This window comes from Tigriopus californicus, chromosome 12 (genome assembly GCF_007210705.1).
Source record: "Tigriopus californicus strain San Diego chromosome 12, Tcal_SD_v2.1, whole genome shotgun sequence".
In the NCBI taxonomy this organism is placed as follows: Eukaryota; Metazoa; Arthropoda; class Copepoda; order Harpacticoida; family Harpacticidae; genus Tigriopus; species Tigriopus californicus.
Window position 1 is genome coordinate 3,248,888 of NC_081451.1, and position 20,319 is coordinate 3,269,206.

At 39.0% G+C, this 20,319-nt stretch overlaps 1 protein-coding gene across 1 annotated transcript; it reads right to left on the reverse strand.

Moving 5' to 3' along the window:
- Positions 1–676: 676 nt before the first annotated feature.
- On the reverse strand, positions 677–18,356 carry LOC131892242 (uncharacterized). The gene is made up of 7 exons (XM_059242030.1): positions 16,645–18,356; positions 13,888–14,250; positions 12,438–12,708; positions 10,198–10,452; positions 2,122–2,750; positions 1,845–2,040; positions 677–1,756 (listed from the first exon to the last, which is right to left on the reverse strand). Exons 1-5 carry the CDS (start codon positions 16,773–16,775, stop codon positions 2,160–2,162), a joined length of 1,611 nt encoding a protein of 536 aa, XP_059098013.1. The 5' UTR covers positions 16,776–18,356; the 3' UTR covers positions 677–1,756; positions 1,845–2,040; positions 2,122–2,159.
- Between the last annotated feature and the right edge of the window lie 1,963 nt (positions 18,357–20,319).

Consider the following 20,319-nt stretch of genomic DNA (forward strand, 5'->3'; position numbering starts at 1 on the left):
TTGCCAATCTCAACAGACTCATCTTCAGAGCAATGAGCTGTTGCTTTTAAACTCGGTGGAGTTGAAAGGATATTAGAGAGCTGATCTCCAAGCATGTTGGCCATAGTCTCTGCATTGTCTATGGCTTTCCCATCGACCTCAGTAGGCCCTACAGGGTGTTTGATCTTTCTCTTAGAGTTCGCTTAAGAGAAAAATGCCTTCGGTTTCGACCTCACCTCCTGAACTACTCGACTCTCCTTTTTCAACTGATCTGTCTCAGTGGAGGCCTTAATTCTACCCTAGATCAACTCCAATTTTCTTTGAAGGCTCTTCACAACTACTGGATTCAAATTGCTGTGAAGTCTTTTTGCTAGTCTTCAAATATGCATTTGACTCGCCCTGAGTGGATGTCTTTCTCCAGTTTTAGTAAGCAAGACTGAACTAAAAGTAGCCTCATTTCATTCACGTCTCTGCACAGTGGTTAAAATGCCTGGATGTGTTTTAACAGAAATATCCAAAACTTTTCTGGCCCACAAAATGAGAAGGATCAGCTTTGGTTTTAATGCCTCACGTATTTTAACTCTGATTAAGCGTACCTTTTGAAAACACCTAAAACTGAGAAAGCAATGATATAATGTGCCAAAAAGCTATTTGATCGACAAAACAGCTCAAAATGCCATAACATTTTTCTTAAACTCCGTAGTAAGTGAATTTGTGATATACATTTTGCAAAAATAAAAAGTAAACTTATCTATTTATTATAATGAACAATTAGTGAAATACAAGAAACAAATAACTTTTTAGAATGTGTGTTGTCTTGCAAATTTGTTGAAACTAATTATAAGCTGAATTGCTGATGCCTAATTGATCTCTTAAATTCGTCATTGATTGTTTATTTATGTAGGGTGTTTAAATATCCAAACTAAGTTTTCAAAAAATGAACACGTTTAAATGGTTCTAAACATTGCTACGCGACAATTTGAGCTCTTTTGAGGGAAGGAAAAGAAATCTTATGCTCTTGTGATATTGAAAATCAATATCAATTGTCCATTGTTTGGTTACTATACTTGAGTTCGGAAAATACTATGCCAGTTCTGATCTGCAACCGGTGGGAAAGAACCGTAAAATTCATTGTGAAGTACGAGTATGTGTATTGCATTTTTACAGTTTCAAAAGTGAGGTAACTTCATTGTAAAATTAAGTAAATTTCCCCCTAGCTGTCCTGTGCTAGCTTGAAGCCTAATTTTGTTCGAACGTGTAGTTGAGCTCTCACATTCTTCGTCTTTCTTTTTAAATCGAATCGCCAGTTTCAGCTAGTGTTGATTTTGCATAAAATCAGCTAAAGCGCAGAATACGTTGAACATAAATTGGCTTGGGGACGGGCACCCTCTGTGTTTGCGTGCTTTTCATGACTGGCCATGAAAATTAGCGCATCCGCAAAAACTGCTGTGCTTTGGCGTGGAATCCTAATCAATTGTTTGATGTCTTCTTTCTCAGATTGGCGATAAATCGAATTTTTGCTCAACGTTTCCATGATATTTTGATGCTTCGTTTGGCATTGCTCTTCTGTGGAGGCAAATTCAGAATACCACGATTCTTCGGCAAAGTGGGGAAAGTATTTCTTCAGGCTTGCCCGAAAACGCGAAAAAGTGTCATTCTCCCAAAGCAACAAAAGCAATGGAACATTCAATTTCGATGGATGGTTGCGATAGCGAAACAATTTTTTCAATTCTTTTCGTAATTGGGCGACTTCTTGTGGTTCTGAGGCAAACTGTGTCTGAAATGAGAGTGCTCGATACTTATCAAGTTCAGGATATGTAAATTTTGTGGTCTTGTAAAACATGATCAAGTTCCTTCCTTCTTACCGTTTCTTTAAACTCGTAATACGGAAATTGCCAAGTAATGAGAAAGTTAATCACAGGCGTGTTTAATCTTGGAAGAAGCCAATCCACCAAATGGTCAATCTCGTTCCAATACTGAAATTGTGGATTGCTCGTATAGGATTGCAGAACAGCTTTGGAAATGGCCTTGGAAACGACATTGCTATTGGCAGAGTCATGTCTGAAATAAGAGAATGAATGAAAGACACAACCCTTGGCTTTGCTGTTTACCGTATTTGCATGTCTCAGATCAGTAAGTTACCTAATAAAAAGACAGTCTTTGAGGATTTCCCTTCGAATTTAATCATAGGATTCGTTGTTCAATTTGGTCGTGTCAAGAGTGAATTCTTTCTTTATGAATTCTTTGCGGATTCGGGACCAGATCGAAAGCAGTCGTCGGAAATCGAACTTGGTATTTAGTTGAAGGTTGAGGCGATGAGAATAGAGGATTTCGGCTTTCAAGATGTGTTTCCAGACTTTCCATTCCCGCATTTCATGGTGAAAGGTAAGCTCCACGATCTCCGCAGTATCCCAATTCGTAAGAGAATTCAAAGGATGATGATCGTTGCCAGGAAATTGGCCATCTAAGTCCAGAGCATAACACGAGCACCATTCATCGGACATTTCCAACCACAGAAGAAGTGGATAATTTGTGTCTTTGTTGGGAGATTCTTGGACCACTAGGCTGTATTGTTTGATCGATGAGGCTCGTTCCAATTTCTCGCGCCATTTGTTCAAATCGTAGTTTTGGAACTCCCAATAACTTGCATATGAAGCAACTGATTTAGAGTCGTGGCTGTACCGAAACTTCGAGTAATTTAGAGTCGAAAAGTTGGCAAAGCTCGACAAGCCGGAATCACGGTTCACACCTATTTTCGTTTCTTTGATCACCTAAACCCAAGAAAATGAAAAGGCATTAATTATAAGTGCAAAGTATGTTCTTTTTTCTATATTCAAAAGATTGTATTCAATCAGGAACAAACGGAAGCCTCTTGGATTCTTGCCATGTTAGAAATTAGAATATGGTGTCAAGAACAATTTAATCCCTGAAAAATAAAGAGAGCTTTTTAAAGGTGTATGCAGCAAAAGGAAGCACAACACCTAATGAAAATTAAAGAAAAGGGTACTAACTTCACCTTAAAATATGTCTTATTCCAGCAACTGATAAATATGACAGGGCTTATCTAGACTTTTTTTCGAAAAGAACAAAGTCGAAAAGTTGAAACAAAAAGGGCCATTTTTCGACCTTTCAAAAAATTCCCGAAAATGGATTGAAATACTTAGGTGAAGGTGTATTGGGTTACTGGGGTCGCCGGGTTGAGTCTCGCCCGGCCAGCAAAGCCAAGCCATCAACAACAACGTCCTTATACTATTTATCGATAGGCAGTGTCATGTTCAAGTCAGTTTAGTTCTCCATCTGTGGGCGTGGTTAGTGTCTAATAGTCTGCATGAGAAAGGTTGGCGAGGAGAATCGAACTGGGAAGCTCTCACATCCAAGAAATCTTTCTGAGCAACTGCACCACATCTTCTCCCATATAGGGGTGACTTCCAAAGGCAGGATTTGAACCCACGCCCTCTGAGGTACTATGACGCCCTCATTTGGGTACATTAGACCCGGGGCATTCCACGTAAAGTGGGTACACCCTCACGGCACTTTGTCTCAGAATCTCATGAAATTTCCCACGGCCAATGCCTAGGTTAAAATAGATTCGCTTCAAAGTTTTTTGCCCCATGGGATCAATATGGCCTATTCTAGAGCCATGTCCATTTTGGGCCAAACCACTTGGCCATCGGTGTTTGAACAGCCATAACTCCTGCTGTAGTTATCCAATTGAAATGAATTTGATATCAAAATACTCCTGGGACAATGACTTTTTGACAAAATTAGATTAAACAAATGTACCAATTGAAATTTGGCGTGTAATGGCCTTATTTGTCCTTTGACTTTTGACCTTTTCAAAAACATAGTCCGTGTTTTCTCAATTTTTGGCGTGTGGATAGTTCTATGTATGTTCTTTTTATGTTGCAAAAACAAAAATGGGATCTCCATGGGTTTAGATTTGGCCAAGAATTTTAGAAGCGTAGGTCATCTAATTTCACAACTTAGAGGCGCTATCACGCAACCTTTTGGAGTGATGAAGTCCTGAGTACGGACCCTTATTTGCAACGTCACACGGCCCAAAGCAAACGGGAAGTGGTACGGTAGAATGCTACCTAAACCTTGCCTTGAACGCAATTTCTTTTCCGGACATTATGTGACCTGACGCACTTATTGAAAATAAGATTTTGATAGAATTAGTAAAAAACAACACAAACGCATTATAATTCAATAACAACGAATTGGCCCAATCAGCCCTTTATTTGGTAGAGGCTGAATGACAAAACGCCCTCTCGAGTGCAGAAGGTAGAACATATTTCGTGCAGCGTAAGGGGGTTATAGAGCCACTTTGGGGACGTTTAGGCAAGCTCTGGCAGGTTTGCTTGTTTGATGGTACCAATCTCAGTGATGCAAGTTTGGGGCTTCAAACACGTTCTTAAGAAGCTGACCCTTCTTTCCCATTGCTATTCGAGGAAAGGTCAGTTTCGTTAAAACCAGTTTGAAAACGCCAAACCTGCATCACTGGCATTGGCAGGTAAGTTTGTTTGCTGGTACCAGCGCTTGCCTAAATGTCCGAATAATAGAAGAGTACGCGGATGAAATTTTTGGTGCCAAAACGTCGCTTCCATTGTACTGTGATTCTTCAGTTCACCCCCAAGGCGGTTTTTCCTGTGTTATGTATTTACTTCATTATTGTTGAATTCAGAAAGAAAATAAATCTGGTGTAAGATTTTTTTAAATTCCATTGTCTCTACGACCGTGAAAAATGATAATTCAGCTGGTTCGGAAGGTTCAGATTCACAATTGATGCAACCTTAGGCCTGGATTGGCAAAAGTGATGCATACATTTCGATAAACTACCATTTGCCAAGCTTCAACTTAAGGTAGAGGTAAATGTAATTTCATTCGTATTCATTTCCTTCGTTTAAAAATGTCAAGTTTAATGGAATTGAGAGTGGAGTAAAAATTGAAAGTGTTGTTGAAACATCAAATAACAAGAATATTGGCATTAAAAAACATGCACCGATACGAATTTGGCATAGCTGAAAGGGCGGACACAAAATTCTTTAGTAAATTCCAACACGCATTCAGGCCTCCATCCCTGCATTATGCGTCAGACCAGGGAGGTAACATAAGGTTAAATCAGGTTGAGTTTGATTACACATTTGAATCAATACTCGAAAAATTTGTTTGATGAATAAATGTAGACACGTAATCCAAAAAAGGATAACACAAATGTAATGAAAATAGGCTCCAACTGTATATAAAATCTTTCACTATCATCATGCATTATAGATAGTTCACAAAACTTTGTCTTTTGTATCGCCGTTTCCGGCTCATGTGCGTTGTTGTTCATTGTTGACATTGTTGTTCAGAACAAATTCGAATACTTACTCTAACCCAATTGAGAGCCGATTTTAGCAACAGTTTCAAGACTTCATCACTCCAAAAGGCTGCGTGATAGCGCCTCTAAGTTGTGAAATTAGATGACCTCCGCTTATAAAAGTCTTGGCCAAATCTAAACCCATGGAGATCCCATTCTTGTTTTTGCAACATATAAAGAACATACATAGAACTATCCACACGCCAAAAATTGAGAAAATCCGGACTATGCTTTTGAAAAGGTCAAAGGTCAAAGGACAAATAAGGCCATTACACGCCAAATTTCAATTGGTACATTTGTTTAATCCAATTTCTTCAAAAATCCATTAGCCCAAGAGTATCTTGATGTCAAATTCATTTCAATTGGATAACTACAGTCGGAGTTATGGCTGTTCAAACACCGATGGCCAAGTGGTTTGGCCCAAAATGGACATGGCCCAAAATGGACATGGCCCAAAATGGACATGGCCCAAAATGGACATGGCCCAAAATGAACATGGCCCAAAATGGACATGACCCAAAATGGACATGACCCAAAATGGACATGGCCCAAAATGGACATGGCCCAAAATGGACATGGCCAAAAATGGACATGGCCAAAATGGACATGGCCCAAAATGGACATGGCCCTAGAATATGTCCTGGTTGGCCTAGGCACCTGAAACTTGTGTGACGTTTTTCAATGTCAACAAATTAGTGTGCCAAAAAATTAGCAAAATCGGAGATGACTTGCCGTGATATCGTCAAAAAAGTGTACCCACTTGACGTGGAATGCCCCGCCCCTCAACTATCATGGGCTTTCATTAAACTCGAAAGTGTCTTCGTTCTTTCTGAGCATACAAAGCTTGGGCTCTGAAATATTCATTTAGGAAAAAGGGACTTGGCTTGAAAGAAAAACCGTACATATACAGGTATATCAATGCTAAAATTTCAGACTTTCTTCGTCCAAATCCTTTTTCTAATTTTAAATCTTAACCTTTATTATGTCATTTAGTCATTATGTACCCTCAGGAGTCCATGAGCCTGTAAAAAGGGCGGGAAATTCGAAATGTGTTTTTCGATTTTTCGAAAAAGAAGTCTACTACTCGCACTGAAAGAGTGCTAGCAGGTCAAACCACAAGTGAATGCGAACGACGTTAGATTACTACAGAACGAATTCTTTTAAATGTTCTTAGAGCCAAACAAGATTAATTAAACGGACTTCTTCTACAGATGTGGATCGCGAGCGGAAAAGAAAATTTCATATTTCCTGAACGTCTTTGATAAAGCAAAGCTACAGCAAGGACAACTACTTTTGGTAACCTTCTAGAATTTACCCTCAACGGCAAACAAGTATTTTTCCCACCTTTAGTCATTGACTTCATTCAAAATAAGAGCTCAAGACCAAGATCTTGTCCAAAAGGTGGACTTGGCTGCTTCCTTTGGGACCGAAATCATACTCAGGGTATTACTAAAGTTTTGTGTTAAAATATCACGCTATTAAATTCGAATCCTAGCCCTGTTCTTGGTCAGCTGAAGAAGCTTTCTGACAATATGAAGAACTTTTGAGATGATCCACCCCGCCCCGCCAATAAATGAGAAAAAATAACTCACCTTTCACTGATAAGGTCCAAGCTTCTTATGTTACTATACCATATTTCGAACTACGGCCGGCCCTAAGTTACTCTAAGTGTTTGATCCTGATGTGGCCTATATGAACAACGTGTTTCCATGATGAAATCGCTAACTTAAATGGTCTTTATTCCGGGGAAAAACCCAGCAGAAGATTCCTATTCATTAAGATACAACAGTACAGGGGCAATGTTTCAATCGATGTTGCACGACTTGCACGATGACCATGCCTGTATATCACATACCAGAGTACATGCATTACTTCAAGTTCAAACCTGAAAAAAAATTGACTTCTTATGGACCTTTGGGGTGGGTAAAATTTGAGCCATATTTCCAATTATCCAATTTTTTCGCCATTTTGACGCTTTTTTGACTTTTAATCAACTCTAATTTCATTAGCTGTTTCGATATTTTTGAATATTTTTAACCATTAGGTCATTTGGGCACTTCATAACTTCTTTTTCTTTCTTGGGAACTGTTTTTATTGTCTTTCATCTAGCATGATCAGTTGAAGAATGAAACCCCGAACCAGATCATTTAATTGTTAACCAATTATATCAAATTAAACTCTCTTTTTGTTTTTGGGAAAGTCCGGAAAAATGGAGTTGCAGTTAAGTAAAACATTCGTGCCATCTTGGGTATTATCCAACTAAAAACCAAAATCAACTAGTGAACACAAGCGCCCTAAGCAATAACAGTAGACTCTCAAAAAGAATCAATGGCACACTGTACTGTAAAAGCAATTAATAATTAAAGTGTCCTAATGCCAAGCAGTTTAAAAAAGGTTCTAATATCTTGTCAATGCCATGAAGAAACTCAATGAACAACCAAGTAAATGTAGTTGTTTTTGAAGGAATTTGTAACAGAAAAAGGCAAGAGACAAGACTTGATAGTCCTTTTGGCCATGGTAGCAACGTTTTGCAAATTAATAAACTTTTTCGTTTTTCCACAATCTTTTTTCATACTTGCTCAACTTTTTCGTATCTTTTTTAACTCTTTTTTAGAAGTTGTCCAAATTTTTCGCATTTTTCTCAACGGTTTTTCGCTTTCCTCCATCTAAAGGAAAATAATTCAGCTGGAGGGTAACTTTTTTTTGAGGTCTACAAATGAAGGAGTAGGGGAAGCTATTTCAAGGCGATTACGAGCAGGGTCGCCACAGCAATATAATTACGACTGTGCCATTCAAAATTGCCGTCAAAAGTTCGAATGATCAATCAGAGCGGATGAAACAAATATAACGAAAATTCAGGCAAATATCCAATCAAAGTATTGAAAATAAGTCAGCAGCAATTTAAAAATAAACGTGAATGCCAAATATTTGGAGGAAAGACCTTTTCATCCAGTGAGCCCAATGACAACTCCACTCTAAGAAAAGTACAACAGGAAATGATGATTGAACGACATTGAACTTGAAAGTCCATGGGTTGTGAAGGATATTGGAGTGTAGGCAAAGACCACAATTTTTGCCAATAAGGTACGATCGCAGCCTCAGTTTTTTTTTGTTTTTTTTTGTACCCCTTCTCGCCCAAGCGCCATCTTTCGGACACGTAGTGATGTATAAAACGTGAAAATGACACAACTTCTTCCACCAAAAGCTGAACTTCTGTTTCAAAAAAAGCTTAAGATTTGTTCTTTTTAACCGTCTCTAGCACTATCCTTCAATTTCCTCGTATAGCAGCTGTGAAAATTACAACACAATTGCAATTAACTTATGTCACAGCCAAACCCTTGGCACATCACAACGTAAGTCAAAAGGGGGCGCTGGGAAGCAAAAGGGGTGAACAGGGTAAACAGCAACCTCCGTGAGCTTATCCAAGGACACTAAAGCAAGGAAACGCCACTTTTTTGTGATCACCAAACCTTTCCCGCCAAGTAAGGCCTAAACTTTTGCTGCTGAAATTTTTCAATGTCAATTATTGGCTTAAGTATTGGACAAAATATGTGACAAACATAATTCTCGTAACCATTGATTGTATGTGCATCAAACCAACCATGTAAATATACTTAAAATGACTTTTAACATGTCTTAAAGTACAATAACTGAAAAGTGCTAGTTGGGTTTTCATGATAGAGCAAGAATTTGCTCTAAACACAATCAGTCAATACTTTTTTGCTAATAATATCATTTGAAGAAAATGATGTCAGAAACATCTTGACCAATTTTCAAGCAATTTGGTGGACTTATTATGAAAATATGGTTCTCACTCTAGGGATAGCCCTCAATCCAAATGTAGACATATCGTAGCTCTGAGCTACATCATGTTCTTTAAACTCATTTTGATGCTTTATAATCATGGAATAATATATCTTAATAGATATGACACTATTTTGGATGCTTTTGCAAAACACAAATTTATTGGAGTTCAAAGTTCAAATTGAAATATAGTTTACTGTACTTTGGTATTACTCTGTGCCCCTTAAATAATGCCTACCTTTCATGCAAACTTCCTAATAAGTAGAAGATTAAACTCTACTAAAAGGTAATGGATTCACTTTTCACCAATGCCTGATGTTTTTTGTCAAATGTGTGGATTAAGACAAAATTATCAATTGTCCATCACAAATATTATAATATGTTAACATTTATGTACATGTACTTTTATAACCTATTTCATACATTTGTTTTTATTTTGTCAGTGTAAGTTCCTCATCAATTAGTAAAATGATTCTTATTGATTTTCTATCTATGCGTGTTTTTGAGCCAGTTTTACGCAATATTTCACTGATTTGAAAGGCAATTTGATTGTTTTTTATTAGTTTGATGTTCATGAGTATTTCATATATTCTTCTGACTTTCAAAATTAATTCAGAAATATTTGACAAATGGACGGAGTTGTATGTCAAGGAGACCATTATTTAATTAAATGCACTTAAATGCACTATGTTGCATGGATAATCTTGTTTTATTAAAACTAGAGTGACTGTCTTGATTCAACGCAATGGCTTAAGTTGGCGGTCAGGGGAAAGCCGTGTCGTTTCCTCTCTTTAGAGTCCCTGGCTTATCCTATTCATATTAACCTTGGAATATCTTCAGACCAGCTATTATTGCCCTTCAAAAGCATAATATTTGGTTTTTCATGAACAGAAGAAGGGTTAAAATGGCAGAGCCCAATACTTTGCTCTGAGCACTTCAAGATTATTTGTCCGCACATGCACGATGCAGAGGCCAATGTTCAGTTTTTTTCGGATGGCATGCAGGATCAAAGTCATAGTTTTCTCTCTAGATGTCTTTCAAATAGTCTTTACCTTGGTTCTGGGTACTGAATGTTGTTTTTGAAGCGCTGGATGAGTGAATTCTTGCATTGCTCCAGTTCTTAGCTTAGTTCTAGCACGAAAAAGGGTGGAATCCGCTTGAAAATCGTGAAATTCCGGAAATAGAACCATTTCGGCCTCTAATCCTTCGACAAAATTTTCGAAAGTTACCAAAATTTGTCGTTTTTCTTGGTTTGGAGCATCGAAAAATTGTTCCAAATCTGCATCAGAACAATTGTCAACGTTTTTCTGTAAATTAAAAGCAAATAAAATCACGATGAAAATAAACTGCTATATATTAAGTATAAAATCTTGGGACCTTTGGCCCTCAATTGGAGAGTAGATTTACATTCTTGCTTTCTATCTTAAATTAAATAAAGATATTATGGCTGTATTATGGCTGAGAAGAAATGTTTTTGAATGAAGATACTGAACTTCCTATTAATTCTACGTTATAAACCCTTTATTCCCGCGGTGGTCTGTTCTGAATCAAGCACACTTTGGATCTTCATATTTTTGTTTTTTTTAAAGAAATGTACCATTTGACTAAACAAGCCCTTGGAACAAAATAATCACGACATCTCTTTCCCTGAATTATGAGGTAATACGTTTCTTCTTTTCCTTACGTAAGTGATATCTTGCAGTTTTCAAAGAAGCTTCTCACCCCAAATGAAAGAGATTGTTCTTGTTAAATAACTTGCATTTCTTGCACTCACTTGATCTCGATACTTTATTTGTATCAAAAATAGAATTGTTACCTCACATGCTCAGCAAGCGCAACTAAAGGTAAGGCCAGTGAACGTGTTGTTGAACAATGGCAAAGGACGGCGGGCCTCTCACTTATTTCGGAATACAACGGGTATATCTCTGAAGTAGCTTTCAGCTATGCTCAAAAGACTTTTCAAGGTAGTTTTTATCATCAATAAATCAAGAAGTTCAATTTCTGTTTTGTAAAATAAGTCATTTGTCGATCAAAAAAGTATAAAATGACACTTACCATCTTCAAATATTTTTGTTGCACTTTCGGGAGAAATATCATGGACATATAAAAATCACCTACTTAGCTCTTGCAAGTTGAATGTTCCAGTTTCTATGTTGAATGGGAGGAGACGTGGGGTAGGGGTTAACGCAATTTTCTAGCATGAGAGAGGTCCCAGTTAGATTCTCCTCACCGACCTTTCTCAAAGAAACTTTTAGACGCTAACCACGCCCACAAATGGAGAGCCAATCTGAAACGGACTATGACATTGCCATTGTAACAATATAAGGACAATGTGTGATGGCTAGCTTCGCTGGCCGGGTGAGGTTTACCCTTCCGACCCTAGCACCCCAAATACAAAAAGAGGATTGTTCAAAATTCCTTCTAGAAATATTACATTATTGTTTGCTGAAAAAAAAATTGCGGTATTCTATTTAGCGGTTAGGTTTTCCAATTTGAAGCGTGACAAAAAGCTTCGTGCATATTTGATCATTAGCGTTTTATTAAAATGGCATTGGTTTTCATGAAATTGCAATGAACTGCACACCTAGGTAAATGAAGCAGGTTCATAAAAAAATTATCTAAAACATGCATTTTAAATAGGATAGTTACCTAAATAGGAAGTTACCTAATATTTTATTAGGAGTATTATATTATTTTGACTTCTTGTATAGAACAAAAATTGAACTTCTTGCTTTACTGACATAAAAACCTCACTTTAAAAGACTTGGGAGCATATTTGAAAGTTAGTTAACAACATTTTAATCACCGTGTGAGGCATGTCAATTGATGTGGCAATTGGAGTTTATGGATAAAAAACAGACGTGCTTACATGACGATCAGAATAAGACGGGTTTCTTTGATGCCATCAAGTTCCGATCACTCGATTAATCGATTAATACATACTATGTAAGACATCATGCGTGAAAATGAAGTGACGATTGATTTTGTTGCACGGCATATCTCCGACTTGGGTAAACGTGAAACGTGCCAAGACAATTACGTTCAACTTAGATTACTTTTAAACTTGAATTATTCGAGCTAAAATGTAAAAACAAGGGGAATAATAACATTCACAGTAGCGGTAAGGAAGTCAGCAAAAAAAATCACGCAAAAGCATGAAAACCGGAAGAAAAATGCAAGTTTCAAGTAAAATGAACCACGGCCACAAATGACGTAATAAGCTAAAAGACAGGGAACGCTCTCCCCCTGATGAAATAGTTGAACGCTAAAATTTACCAACGAATATACTTACGTAAGAAATTCCATAAAATTTGACGTCTTCGACCATCTTCATCTTTTCCACTATCATTGGATCATTTCGATTCCGGAGAATGACAAGAATTTGCTTCGCATCGCGTTCTGTTTTCAAAACCGAAATGAGGTTTTCTGCCAATAACATTGTGTCAACTTCGGAATTGTTGGTATCTCTATTTTCTTGAATGAGTGGAATTGTTTTCTGGATTTCTTGGGTATTCCGCAAATTCATAACGAGTCCCTCTTCAATCTCACAATCGCCCTGAAACCTTAAGAGGGGCATTACACAAGCGGGAAAAGTTCTGAATGTGCAGTGCAAGTGTGCGTGTTATCAAATGCTTTTTATGTCTTATACTTGAATAAAAATATGCTTATTTAGCAGCCATAGCGTATTGGTAGAGCCTTCGCTTCCCTGCTGTCTGCTGTGCCTGGTTTGATCCCGGGCTAGCTCTTTAATAACTCAAATGGGCGGCGAACCTGTGGTCATTCCCCAGGGTGAGTTAAGTAAATATGGCAAGAAATAAGTGACGAATATACGAGTGGACAATGGTACATGAATACGAGGGGTCGAGGATTAAGGGTTGCTTCATTTTCATCTTTTTGCATTGTTACTAAACATTTCGACAAGTATTTTTTTTATTTATTTTCATGGTTTGAAAAAAAAAATAGCGTAAGCCAAGTAGTCTACTGATTTGACGAAAGGACAATCAGGATCACATCCGTCATGTAACTTGTAACGTAATATGCTACAAAAAATGTTAATTGATTTTCCATGTTGCAACCTCCCGTGGTTATCTATTTGATCCTATCAGTAGCAAATAAGTCACTGCATTTGGGACGGAACTTAAAAAAATTCGGGGAGGAAACTCTTATAAATTTATTCTTTCCCTCGTTTAAATAAGAAGAAAATAACGGTAACATGGGGGCTCAAAAAACACCCCCCCTCCAACGATGTCGTTACTTTTGCTGAAAAGCAAAGCGTTACTGGCAGCGTTTAAAGCCCTGTTGCTCAATGCTGTTGAGCTTTGAAGCAAAATGTTGTCTGTGCACATGCTAACCTGACGTGAAGAGTTGCTGTTTTTGAATCATGTACAGGAGTGCCCTAAACTTCAGATATGCTCAGCAGGTTCTAGGGTACCACATACCACTTAAGGTACACACTCTCAGTCTTAGGGTTAAATAGCCTAAGAGAGGGCGAATACATGGAGGTAAAACTTTGCTAACGTAACTGTGTTATTTGATGCAATGCTCACTACTGGCTGCGTCCCTTTTCCCCTCTGATTACTTGAATGACTTCCAAAAAAACACGTTATTTTAATCTTAAAAAAGATTGCGCTTTTCGACAAAAGAAAATATTCGTCAGTTTTAGTTTGGGCTGGTACCTGAGATTCCCATACTCTATCGGAATGAATTATTGGCCCAATTTTCTTCCCAAAACTTGCACATACCTTTTTGATAACGTTGGTGGACGATATGATGAAGGGAGAGATTTCATCAACTCCTCCTCTGAAAATTGCTTGTCTCTTTCCACAATCCAAACGAAATTGCCTGAATCTTTGGGAATCTTGGCCAAGATATCTTCAATTGACTGTGCGTTTTGCGAAGAAGCCTCGTCAACAAAAACGTGCATTTTGAAAGTGCCATCATCATTTTGAAATTCCGGAAACATTTTTCCGAGTAAATCAATAACATTCTCTTTGTTTGGGGCACCGTCTTCCCAAATTTCCTCCACTCTGATCCTCTTGCAATAATCTCGCTCTGGGGATTTGAATTGGAATCGCAAATATTTTGTCAATAGAAGTTCAGGAGTCCTGAAACAGAAAGCCAAAGGGACTTGGCAGGTTAAAAGTACGTAATTCGCTCTTCCTTAATCTAATAATTGGAAGTCTTCTAGAGAGCCAGTAGTCAACTCACCATAACATACTCATACCCTGGACGAAATACCCATTACCTACGTATTGAAAAACGAATACCCGAGGTAAAAATTAGTGCAGCATTACTTATTCTGGATTGGCCTTTCGATTGGAGTTGGCATATAAGTAAATCGCTTTTGGGTTGATTTAAACATCCTGAACAACTTTCGTCTCTTTCCACAACTAGTCCTTTTCCAGCTCGTTTGTTTTTTAAATGTCAATAATCTTCTTCATAACGTTTTGTGATATGATTGACTCATCATCCAGGGACTCCAGCCTCTTTGCCAGTGACACCCATTTCTTGAAGAGTCTTGGTCTCTTTTTCGGAATAATCACTTGATTATCTTTATTTGCCAAAAGAGGTACTCTTTCTAGGGCACTGCGTCTTTAAGTGAGCTTATGAGCAATGTCAAAGTATCGTCAATATTAGGCTCCTGTTCCAAATTGGAAACAAGGTCTGAGGATTCTATATCAAGGCCCAGTCAGCATTCTTCATGAAAGCAATACTTGACAAGTCCAGTTTTTGAGACTTTTTCTTAGAATATGAGATTCTTCTTTTCCTGAATTGTGGTATATATTTCCAGAATGCTATGATTGGGAAGGTTATTCGGCGTTACTTGAACAGTCGAAATCAAATCCGGATCACTGGCAAGTACGTTCTAGATCTAGTACATTTATGACCCATTGTGGCGGTGCCCACATCATTGGACAGGTTACTCTCAAACATGAAATCCTCAAGGTTTGTAACCAAGGGGGCTAGATGGCACTCAACTACTGTTTTCTGGAAATTGAAATCACATTGCATGATTTGTCGCGAGGAGGTTGGTTGCCTTGGCTAGTTCGTCTCGGATGAACAATAATCTAACCGGAGAGAAAGAAGGTGGCCTGTAGACGGTATTCAATAGAGATGTTGGAGACTTGCGAAAATTTCGGCCAAAATATGCGAATATTTAGGCAGCAAAGAGAGCGAAATATATCCCGGAAAGAGAAAAATATATGATGATGTTCCGGTCTACAATCAAGTGGTCGGGGATGTGGGCCTCCATTAGGCGCAGCCTCTTTGACCAGATGGTTGGAGAACCTGTTGCTCGAGTCCAATATTTCCCTCTTCAGACAGCGTGGCGTGTCGGCTTTGCTTTTGGTCCCGGCATACTGGCCGACCAAAGAGGGACGATCTCCCTCTTGACTGGTCTGGAGCACAGTCGGCAGAAAAGCGTCGAGGTGTGGACATCGTTTTTCTGCACCTAGTACCTCCTTTCCCACTCAAGTCCGCAGTGTATTTGTAAGCAAGGGTGCTTCCAGAGGCCGGTTTATTGACTAATTCATAGACTAGTGCACTGTTAGTTAGGGGTGAGTTGGTTCACAATATTTTCGCGTTCTTTGAATACCGGCTTATTCATGTCTAGCTAACGGCGAATTACTCTAGGTCCATTCTTGCTAGTTTAGCCATCTAATAGTCCATGAATCAGTCGCGATCAAATTTAGACATGATTTAAAGACCGCAAAAGTGTGGCCACGAACTAATTCATGCACTAATTCATGTGTCAAATAAATTGGACGCGATTCAAAGAACCCACCTCAGGCATCGTGTCACAGTCAAGACCATACATGAAGTCCAGAGAAATGGAATTCCTTGCTGTCATTTATGGCCGGCAGAGGAGACGTGTGAAAAGCACTCAAATGTACAAATCGCTTGCTTCAAAGGTATGCGGTGGTGCAAAAATGAGAAAATGGCTAGAAATGCTGAAACATGTGACGAAACCCAAAATATGCGAAAATCTTGCGAAAACTGGGATCGCAAGTTTCCAACATCACTGGTAGTCAGGGTTAAATTAAGAGATGTTAGATGAGCAATGAGGATCTCGACTTCACCATTGGACATTTTGTAATGGAAGTCACACATTCACTACTTAAGTAAAAACATCCTTCAATGTGGGGAAAGACAGGGTTTTTTGACCTCTCCCAGTCACAACGATGCAATAAGACAAAGCCATTGAAAAGTGGCCTCACAATAAAGCACAAGAAACTAGATACTTGTAACCTTGGTCAAGTTTGTAATGCCTTGTCATGTCATAGGAACTAATACGTATGGTTGCATGACTGTTACTGATACATGGACAAAGTTCAGAATTCAATGGGCCTATATAGGTGTTTTCAGCAAAGAAACAATCCAATAATAAGACGTTTCCAGAATATTGCCCCAAAGTATCTGGACAACCCTGTATTTGCTTTAACAGTACGGCCAATGACTATGAATGAATAATATAATAGTGTATCGTATGTTGTCCTTACCTTGCCATGGGATACGGCCTTGCCACCAAGAATGCCACGAAATTATTTGGATCTTTTGACAACCTGGTTGCTTTGGCCTTCAAGACCTCAGTTTTCCCGGTCCCAAAGTAATCTTCTCTCTGTATGATCATTCTATGAGGGTCTTTATGAAGAATCGTCAGTTGATGAAGGTTTCATAAGATGATGGACTGGCTAGGGAAGTCCACCATCTTCAATTGGTGCTTGGCCACTTGGCTTCCCTCAAAAACCTGTTTATTGGCCAAAGCGTGAAAGAGATAGGTCTTGACCAGGTCTTCGTAGTCCTTTTTGCTGGTCCCGTTTTCAATTGCATTGCTTTCACGTTCATTTAGAATCTTGTTGAAGGATGTTTCAAGGTCTGAAATCGGGACCAAAAATGGTCGGCATTTCGAGCAAATGGGGGCAGAAGCTCTCTCCTCAAAACAAGCCCAAGTTAGGAATTCCCAGCCTTTTGTCACAGGCAAATAAAACTGAAGATACTCGAAAGCGTTGTTGGATTGCTTCTTGATTTTCATGGCGATGTAATCCCTCAGAGTGTACTTGCATTCAACATAGATGATTTTCATCACTTGACCCAAAATGATTAGAAAATCAAACTCGTTCTTGCCTTGCTTATTTCCCAAGACAACCAAACCACAAAAGACGGTGATCCACCTTGGACGCTTTGATATAGTATCCTTGAGAGCGTGGAATACGTTCTCCTCAAAGAGATTGCCCAACAGAGTGCCGTGTTTTTGAACCATGGGTTCACTTTGAGGACCAGTCAGACCCAAAACTTTTCCCGTAAAAAAGGTGGCTAGGAAAAGTGTACTTGAATCCAAGAAGCTCGTCAAGATCTTGCTTCTTTTAGTGATCCTTTTCGAATTTTGGACCTTGGAATGTTGACCATTGATGCTCACGTGGGAATTCAAATCTTTGAGGAATGATGGGATGTCCAGGCTTGGCGCTTCTCTTAAATGGCTTTGAAGCCTGTACCACAAGGAATTGGGCTCGTCCCTGTCCTTGAACAATGGAGCAGTCAGAGTGCCCAGCCAATCTTCTTCTTTCCAAAGCTCCTCTCGAACAATTGTCTGATCATGATGCTCCAATTGCCAAACATCAAGCAAAGATTGAGCCCATTTCATCTTCTTAGGGAGTAAATCTGTGGGGTCACCGTTCTTCTCTTCTTTCGCAATCAGTTTAGAGACTTTCTCACATGCAGAAACAACATGTTTAACTGTTCGGAAGGAATGTTTGAATTCTTTGGGAATGTCTGGAATGTTTTCCAAGAATTCCTCGGGAATAAACCTCGATTGTGATATATTTTGCCGGTCGGGCGGAAATTCACGATTCCACAGTTTATCCCTACCCTCTTCGATGGAGTCAGTTGTTTCACCTTGACCCAAATTTACGGCCTGTTTTAACCTATCGTTAAAACCTTCATTGGTCTCAAATAGTTGTGGGAGATTGGAGGAACCAACTTCATTGCAACCCAATGCCAAAGAGCAAGATGTTTCTTGAGGGGACGACGAGATCTTAAAATAGAATAACGAAATTCATTAATGAAGGCATTTTGCATAGGAGGCCAATCAATCACTTGTTAAATGTCTAAAGTAGCTCTCCTCTTAGGGTAACCGTCTATTTAACGCTAAATTGTTCAAATTTTATAGCGGAGAACTAGACTTGGTAAAACCATGCAGCTGAGAAGTAAACACATGGGTGGGTGAGTACTAGAGTTGAGCATCGAATCGGATTAAGCAAATATATCTCGGATTCGGATTCAAATTCGGATCCGAGACAAATTTCGGATTTGGATTCGTTCGGATTGGGCAAAGCTCTTGGATTCGGATTTGGTTTGAGCAGACATTTTCGGATTCAGATTGGGTTGGATTGGGGAAAAATTCTCGGATTCGGATTGCAAAAATTCACTTCGGATCGGATTCGGAGGCCCTGTCGGTTTCGATGTACAGGTCTAGTGAATACACACTGGAACAACTTAGCTTACAGTATTACCATCGGTTGAAACGTTTGCGAGTTATCGTCATTAAAATAGAAATATTTTTGATCGTTGGCGAACGACTCTCGCCTTTCCCTGCATAGTAGTGATGTGTTTCGAACCGGAATGTCAGTTGATTAGCTTCAAGGACTTCGGTCAGGGCTCCCATCACGAGAGAAAGAGGGTACACAAACAAAATCAAACCCGCCTTAATGAGTGTCCAAACGTGACCCTGCCATTCATGGTGTCAGGACCAGGGGTGCTTTGAAACTCGTTCCTTATCTTGGGTCTTCATTTCTGTATCCCTTTTCGCTCGAATTACGAGCCCTAACAGAGGTTCTGTAGGCTGCATTGCTGATTTTCCGGTTCGAAACACACCCCTATTTCATAGCACCGACACGGCAAGTAGTTCGGCGCTTAACTTGCCCCAGTAGGTACTTGTCCCAAATTGGGTTTGTACCATAGATCTATGGTTTGTACACAAACACTTCAGAGAAAAATGGTGTGGCCAAACTTACGCAAGGTACGAGCTTTAAAAAATAGGCCTCAGAACACTTTCTTATGGATCACCCAGATCACGCTTCCGTTGGAAAGGTATCCACCCAAGACAAAGTTGGCCAACAATAACTCTGCCTTAGAGCAGCCGTGGAGGACTTTTATTTTAATATGAAGCTGCAGGTTGTGTCGCAGCAATATATGAAAAATCCCCTCTGGTATTGCCTCTACCGGTGGTTACGTTCAACGAGAAAAGATTAGTGTTGGATGTTCAAGGAACTTGGACCCTTACTTGACAAAGGGACCAATCAATTTTTCGCACTTAGAGACTGCTGATCAAGGTTTGAAGACAAGCCAATGATCTGCCACATGTAGTTTAAAACGTGGATATCATCAAATCTTAATCAAACCCTCTCAACGAACACTTTTTGCAATCAGTTGGACCAAAACTGGCCGAACTCAGTTCTGGATTCGGAGAGGGCATTAGTCGTTCCTGAATAAAAGGAACGAATTACAGTTACAATTACTTTGGTCAAAATAGGAATTTGTTACACAACCGTTACTCGAAAAAGTTATAATAGCGTTACTCGTTATTATCACTTCTACTAAAATTTTAGATTGCCAATATTTTATGGTTTAGCCAATGAAGACCGTTCTTCTCAAAAGAAATTGAGTGTTTTGACGCCAACAGTCTTAAAGGGTAACATTTGAAGATTTCGTGTCAACATTTTTCAATAATGAGCCTGGGCATTTAATCTTGGCATGATTGTTCAAAATGTCTTGCATCATAATGCTTTGAGGAGTCAACATTGGGACCCTGGATGGAATAATAATTGTTGAAGGTTTGAAACAATGTCGCAAACGTCATGATGGAAAACAGTATTAGACATTGCGAAGTCGGTAAGGTAAAGCTTCTCTGCAAGAAGTGTATTCGTTAAGACGTGGAAGTGAGGAGGCTTTGGAAATTTGATGCATCATATTCAAGCACTGAATCGGATCTTCAGTCCAACGGAATTTGATTGAGAAGAGGTAAACAATAAAGTAGCTAATGGAATTTCAGATTAAAGTCCTGGAACACCCTCAGAGTAGTTGGGGGCAGGCACAATTTTCAACCCTGAATTTCTTTGATCAAAATGTCCTAGATGGAAATGGCAAAAAATGGCAATTTCTGTTGAGCCTTAAGTTTC